Source organism: Oncorhynchus gorbuscha, linkage group LG03, assembly GCF_021184085.1.
Source record: "Oncorhynchus gorbuscha isolate QuinsamMale2020 ecotype Even-year linkage group LG03, OgorEven_v1.0, whole genome shotgun sequence".
NCBI lineage: Eukaryota > Metazoa > Chordata > Actinopteri > Salmoniformes > Salmonidae > Oncorhynchus > Oncorhynchus gorbuscha.
The window spans coordinates 47,233,447-47,241,071 of record NC_060175.1 but is presented as its reverse complement, the minus strand read 5'-3'; the positions used below and the strand labels follow the sequence as shown (position 1 = coordinate 47,241,071).

The 7,625-nt window shown below is 40.8% G+C and overlaps 1 protein-coding gene across 4 annotated transcripts in view; it reads left to right on the top strand.

The window, feature by feature from the left end:
* LOC124020506 (cell death activator CIDE-3-like) overlaps positions 1 to 6,589 on the top strand; it is an 11,818-nt gene extending 5,229 nt beyond the window's left edge. For all 4 annotated transcript variants that reach the window (XM_046335762.1, XM_046335768.1, XM_046335755.1 and 1 more), the window contains exons 4-6: positions 1,455 to 1,604; positions 2,438 to 2,625; positions 5,745 to 6,589. In XM_046335762.1, the coding sequence (XP_046191718.1) occupies positions 1,455 to 1,604; positions 2,438 to 2,625; positions 5,745 to 6,018 (612 nt within the window). In that variant the 3' untranslated portion in view covers positions 6,019 to 6,589. The remainder of the gene's footprint in view (positions 1 to 1,454; positions 1,605 to 2,437; positions 2,626 to 5,744) is intronic.
* The last annotated feature ends 1,036 nt before the right edge of the window (positions 6,590 to 7,625 follow it).

Sequence of the window (7,625 nt, the reverse complement as noted above, 5' to 3'; positions counted from 1 at the left end):
TGCATCCAAAGTACACCATACCTACTGTGACGCATGGGGGTGGAAACATCATGCTTTGGGGCTGTTTTTCTGCAAAGGGACCAGGACAACTGATCCATGTAAAGGAAAGAATGAATGGGGCCATGTATCGTGAGATTTTGAGTGAAAACCTCCTTCCATCAGCAAGGGCATTGAAGATGAAACGTGGCTGGGTCTTTCAGCATGACAATGATTCTAAACACACGCCCGGGCAACGAAAGAGTGGCTTCGTAAGTAGCATTTCAAGGTCCTGGAGTGGCCTAGCCAGTCTCCAGATCTCAACCCCATAGAAAATCTTTGGAGGGAGTTGAAAGTCCGTGTTGCCCAGCAACAGCCCCAAAACATTACATTTTACATTTAAGTCATTTAGCAGACGCTCTTATCCAGAGCGACTTACAAATTGGTGCATTCACCTTATGACATCCAGTGGAACAGTCACTTTACAATAGTGCATCTAAAACTTAAGGGGGGGGAGAGGGATTACTTATCCTATCCTAGGTATTCCTTAAAGAGGTGGGGTTTCAGGTGTCTCCGGAAGGTGGTGATTGACTCCGCTGTCCTGGCGTCGTGAGGGAGTTTGTTCCACCATCACTGCTCTAGAGGAGATTTGCATGGATGAATGGACCAAAATACCAGCAACAGTGTGTGAAAACCTTGTGAAGACTTACAGAAAATGTTTGACCTCTGTCATTGCCAGCAAAGGGTATATAACAAAGTATTGAGACACTTTTATTGACCAAATACTTATTTTCCACCATAATTTGCAAATAAAATCATTAAAAATACTACAATTTGATTTTCTGGATTTTTCTTCTCATTTTGTCTATCATAGTTTAAGTGTACCTATGATAAATTACAGGCCTAATCTTTTTAAGTGGGAGAACTTGCACAATTGGTGGCTGACTAAATACATGTTTTGCCCCACTGTGTAAGTCTAACTTCAGTGAGTGTGAATGAGAGAAGAGTGGTATATGAGTGAGGGAGTCTGGTTCCATACTCATTTATGGCATCATAAATTCAATCCAGTCAACAATGTGACTCGGATGGATAAAGGAATGAACGGATGGGTGAGTCGGGCTTTCAAAGGGAAGCAGAAAGAACTAACACTTTTCCTCAAATGCTCACATGCACATACTGACAATTCTCTGTTGTTCTGGTTCTCCAACTGTGACACTACTGCTGTCTTACGCAAGTCTTTGAAAAGTTTAACTTAATGATAATACATGATATTGAGACTTTTCAGGAACTTATCTCCTCAGCAGAGATATGCAATCCTTTTTTAAAACTCGCCATTTGTATTATTCACTGTAGAAATCTATGACATGCAAGAGAATGGAGTGACTAAGTAACTACTTTTGAGAGGGGGAATGACTCTGTAGTCCCTAATGACTGGATTCTATCTCCTCCAGGCTAATGGGTAGTTTGTTCCCTCTCAGGCCATGGACTCTCTGCACGTGTCCTGCGTCAGTGCCTTGGTGCTGGATGAAGACGGGACGGGGGTAGATACGGAGGAGTTCTTCCTGACCCTGCAAGACAACGCTGTCCTCATGGTCCTGGAAAAGGGGCAGAAGTGGACACTTCCACAGGTTGGTAGGGTGACATGCATGACCTTACCAGAGTCCACTGGGTGGTGCATTTACACAGGGTCACTCTGGTAGAATGGTGAACAGGCTTCACTTCTGTGTATTATCATCATCAGTGCCGACATGTTCTCGGATGAAGATGCAGTTGTGTAGCCTGCCTTTTTAGATAAGATGGGATGAACAAGAAAATCTACTCCCATATTGTATATGAATGACCTGAACTTTTGGGATTGAATATAGAGTAAGCATATTCAGAAATGATTCCATTCAGATAAACGCAAAAGCATTCTTATTCTGGGGGAAGAGTTGAGTGAAAGCATGTATGGCAAATCATAACCCCCTCATTTAGTTACCTCTCACTTTTGGCCACAATTTGAGTCAGAGTTGATGGGTTTTTGTTTGTCCAAAGCAGGTAATTTCCATATTCATTAAATTATGTTCTGCCTCCTGAATGGCATCACCCTGTGTGTTTACTTGGCTCCTGTCATGCTGAGCATGTCTCATTAACATAATACAATTTCCTCTCCTGTTGTCCTTCCACTGTTCCGAATGAATGAATCTGTATTCCAATGCTTGTTACCTTCCTTTGCAGATGACTGGAGCTCTTGGATGGAGAGTGTAGGGGGGGGGGTAGCTAGTATTGCGTTCATCCATCTTAGTTTGACAGACACTAAGTGTCAGAGGTTATATATGCAGTTTTCCTTCACTCAATTTGAGTTTCCTATAAATAAGCTGTAGGAGACTCGACTTAATTTGTGTCAACTAGGGAAAATTGATTTGGCTCTTGTTTCTCCTCTCTCATATCCCTCCCTCTTTCTCCACCTTTTGGCTCCCAGAACACTCATCCCCGAATTCAAAATGAGCTCAAACACCAGCGCAGAAAAGATGTGGCTAGAATAACCTTTGACCTATACAAGAACAACCCTCAGGATTTCATTGGCTGTCTGAATGTGAAGGCCACGCTGTATGGAACCTACTCTGTGTCCTACGATGTGCGCTGCTACGCTGCCAAGAAGATGCTGAAGTGAGTAATCTCTGTGTGTTGATGTGGGTGCTTAAAGGTGAGTTTGTAAGATTTAGGAGGAGGTTGAGTTGATACAGTGCCTTCAGAAAGTATTCGAACCCCTTGAAATTTACCACATTTTGTTGGATTTAATTGTCATTTTTTTGTCAACTATCTACACAAAATACTCTTATTTCAAAGTAGAAGAGAAATTCTAACATTTTACATTTTTAGCTTGATTCAGATAAGTATTCAACCTTCTGAGTCAATGACAGGAGGCTGCTGAGGGGAGAACAGCTCATAATAATGGCCGGAACAGAGCAAATGGAATGGCATCAAACACATGGTTTCCATGTATTTGATACTATTCCACTGATTCCAATACAGCTGTAAATATTTTGGTAAGTCTCTAAGCGCTTTGCACACCAGTATTATACAATATTCTACCGTTATTCTTTAACAAATTCTTCAAGCTCTGTCCTGTTGGCTGTTGACCATTGCTAGACAGCCATTTTCAAGTCTTGCCATAGATTTTCATGCCGATCTGTTGGAAAGTTGAATGTTTTGCCTTAGCATTTTGCCTGTGCTTAACCTTGTTAAGTTTATTTTTATCCTAAAAGACTCCCTTGTCCTTGCCGATGATAAGGATACCCATAACATGATGCAGCCACCACCATGTTTGAAAATACGAGTGATACTCAGTGATTTGTTGTATTGGATTTGCCCCGAACATAACACTTTGTATTCAGGACAAAAAGTTAAGTTCTTTGCCACATTTTTTGCAGTTTTACTTTAGTGCCTTATTGGATGCATGTTTTGGACAGATGCATATTTTGGACAGGATGCATGATTTGGAATATTTGTATTCTGTAAAGGCTTCATTCTATACAGGCTTTCTTAGTATTGTGGAGTAACTACATCTTCAGTTTTCTCCTGTCACAGCTATTAAACTCTGTAACTGTTTTAAAATCACCATTGGCCTCATGGTGAAATCCCTGAGTGGTTTCCTTCCTGTCTGGCAACTGAGTTAGAAAGGGCACCTGTATCTTTGTAGTGACTGGGTGTAATGATACACATCCAACGTGTAATTAATAACTTCACCATTCTCAAAGGGATATTCAGTCTTTAAAAAAAAGAAATATCTACCAATATTTGCCCTTTGCAAACAATTGGAAAACATCCCTGGTCTTTGGTTGAATCTGTACTAGAAAGTCCCTGTTTGACTGAGGGACCTTACAATTATCTATATGTGTTGGGTACAGAGATGGGGTAGTCATCCAGAAATCATGTTGAACACTATATTATTGCCCACAGTGAGTCCATGCAACTTAAGTGACTTGTTAAGCACATTTTTACTCCTGAATTTAGTTAGGCTTGCCATAACAAACGGCTTGAATACTTATTGACTCAAGACATTATAGCTTTTCTTTTTTTTATTAATTTGTAAACATTTATAAAAATATTTTTAAAAATCTACTTTGGCATTATGGGATGTTGTGTGTTGATCAGTGACAAAAAAAATCAACATTTAGGCTGTAACACAACAAAATGTGGAAAAAGTTGAGGGGTGTGAATGCTTTCTGAAGGCTCTGTATGTTCAGATACATTTAGGTTATGTCATACGTGCTGAGAGCTGCTGATTTTCGGCTTTAGCTGAGCGGTTGTGACAATGAGGATTTAAATTGTGCAGAATCAACAAATAACAGGTTTCTAGATTTCATTTTCTGCTCCTATTTTTCTCTTTGAAAAGTCACTGGAGAGAATGAAACTTGTATCTCAACTAGGAGAGAGAGATTAGGGAGATGCAGGTTCCAGCCCTGCCCTGTCGGAGTTTCCCTATCTCCCTGACTATATGCTCATATTATATCTGTCTGATCACTATCTACAGTACAGGCATCTGTCTGACATAGGGTTGCAAAGGTGCCGGGAATTAACCAATGTTACCGGAATCTTCTGTAATTTGTCATTAACAGATGGTAACTTTGTTAATATATATTTGAAAAATGTATTTGTATACAGTACCAGTCTAAATTTCGGACACACTTACTCAATCCTTTTCTACATTGTAGAATAATAGTGAAGACATCAAAATAATGAATGGAAGAAAAAAAATCTGCATTGACCTACTCGTGTCTTAATAATGATGGACTGTCAATTCTCTTTGGTTATTTGAGCTGTTATTTCCATAATATGGACTTGGTCTTTTACCAAATAGGGTTACCTTCTGTATATCACCCCTATCTTGTCACAATACAACTGATTGGCTCAAACGCATTAAGAAGGAAAGAAATTCCACAAATTAAATTTTAACAAGGCACACCTGTTAATTGAAATGTATTCCAGGTGACTACCTCATGAAGGTGGTTGAGAGAATGCCAAGTGTGCAAAGCTGTCATCAAGGCAAAGGGTGGCTACTTTGAAAAATATAAAATATATTTTGGTTTCTGTAACACTTTTGGTTACTACATGATTCCATATGTGTTATTTCATAGTTTTGATGTCTTCACTATTATTCTACAATATAGAAAATACAGAAACCTACTAATTCAAGGGTTTGTCAACTTTTGACTGGTACTATATATATTTTTTTTTATATATCTGTGTTAATATTGTCGATGAGTTTATAGTGGATAGACTATGGTTCTAGAGAAAATAACAATGGCATTATTTTCAATTAACTAAATTAAGTCTTCCAACTATTGGCTTCTTTCACAACTGCCAGCAGTTTGGCAGTTGTGAAAGAAACAAGAAATACATAGACATTGTAAAATTAATTTATATGTATTTCATGCTGAAACCCTCATTTTATTTAACCTTTTTATTTAACTAGGCGAGTCAGTTTAAACACCAATGGTATTCACTATTTTGATGGTTTAGATTTATGATAATGTTTTACAGGTTTGATATTCTATTTTTAAAATCATCTTATTTTATTATTTCATATATTTTACTTGTGATAAGGCCACACCGAGGGTCGGAGATAATTACAGGTACCTATAATAATCTGAAGTACTCAAAGGTAACAAAATGGCTTCTGATAATGTTTCCCCTCTGGTAGTTTACTGGTAAACTCCAAAAGTTTCCAGTAAGATAACCTCCTTTCTCAACTCTTGTCTGACATATTTTTCTCTTTCTTGTAGGGAGGCTCTGAGATGGACCCTGTTCTCCATGCAGGCCACAGGCCATGTCCTCCTGGGCTCCTCCTGCTACATTGAGCAGCTCCTGGATGAGGATGATCGGGCAGACCTGAGCCTGCCACCACTGCCACAGGATGGAAAGATCAAACAACTACAGAGCATCCTGATGGGCAAGACGGCTGTGGTGGGCAAGACGGCTGTGGTGGGCAAGACGGCTGTGGTGGGCAAGACGGCTGTGGTGGGCAAGACGGCTGTGGTGGGCAAGACGGCTGTGTGATCTATCTCAATGCTATGAACATACATCCTTCCCTTCTCCCTTCCTTGAAGTAATCACCCATCTAAATCGATTTTACAGGTGAAAGGGAATGCTATACTGCATAGCTTGCACCTGTCCAGTCATGGCTGAGTCATGGCTGATTTAGTAATCACTTCATGGAAAGAAATAATGGATTGTCAGGATATTCAAACAGGGCTCTGCTCAGAGAGACACTCTAAAAGAGGCTGTTTGCTAAAATAGACTGTTTGCTATAAGGAATGGTACTGGCAAACTGCAGGACCAATACGACGGCACAGTGCTGCATCACTCTGTTATAGTTACAGTGGCAGGTACACACCTTCTGGTTAGTTCACTCCTCTCGGTTGACTTTAGGTGCAGCTGTGTTGTCCTACATTTTGGCTATGATCACTTGCACTTTGTTACATTTGTCTGCCTATATGGCTTGCAACACTCCACAAGCGAATGCACTTTTCTATTGCAGTGACTGCTGCTGATCTGTATCTTCAACTGATAGAAGGCACTTGGCTTTTTAAAAATATTAATAAGCATGAATAAATTACAAGAATATTAACCTTTTGAGAGATTTTATTTCCCCTCAACATAAACATGCGCGCATGCACACGCACAAGCAAACACACACACACACACACACACACACACACACAGTCACACCTGAAAGCAGAGACCTGTGTAACTTTGTTGTCCAACCATTGTCACATGGCAGGGCTGTGCTCCACAGTGTTGGATGTTATTATGGGTGACGTCTGTCTGGCTCATGGGCACAGTAATTGGCAGCAGGTCTGGTTGTCTCCCCCACACTCCTCTAATTGCCCCCTGTCCTGTGCTGCCAGCTGGAGCCCAGCTTCCCTTGGCCTGCCAGGGGGTGGGAGAAAGCCAGGGCCAGGGAATGGCACACAGCTGCAGGGGCTGAAGTGGAGGGCCAAGGAAATGAGCCATTACACAGCCAGACCAGAGAGAGGATGACGATTTTGGCAGCAGAATCAACAGTCAATCTACTCTCCCTCTCATCTCAAGTTAAATGGCGTCCGGATTTTTTGTAATATACTCAACACATTTTGGGATGTTCCAGCTGTCCTGAGTACAATATTGAAGAGCGGTCAATAAGGGAAGGGGTATACAGACATGCCTGGTGCTCAAAATTGATGACTTATTTCATGCAGCGAGAGTTGAGTGGGGATGAATGGATGTGGTTCAGTTCGTTCAGACAGTCTTCCTGAGCCCTCACCAACTAGCTACAATAGTTTATGCTTGTGGTTAGAAACTTCCTTGAGAATTTGAAACTTGTCTGCCGAAATGGGGAATAGGGAGTGTTCAGAATTATTCCGTTTTTACCGGATTTTCAAAAGCACTTGTGATTTAGCTGTAACCCTGTCCTGATGCTACACTATCTAGCTACTTCCCTCTAAGTTACTGCAGGAGAGCAGTGCAAGGTCGTTTGTTTGCGTTGGTCTGTGGTGTGAAAGAGGGTGGCAGTAAGCAACATGTAGAGCGCCTCTCCCCCTCACTCCATCCAGCTGGCATGTCTTAATGTGATTTGGTTAATGGAAACATTTGAGTGTGTTGAATATAAACCATGCAATAATGTG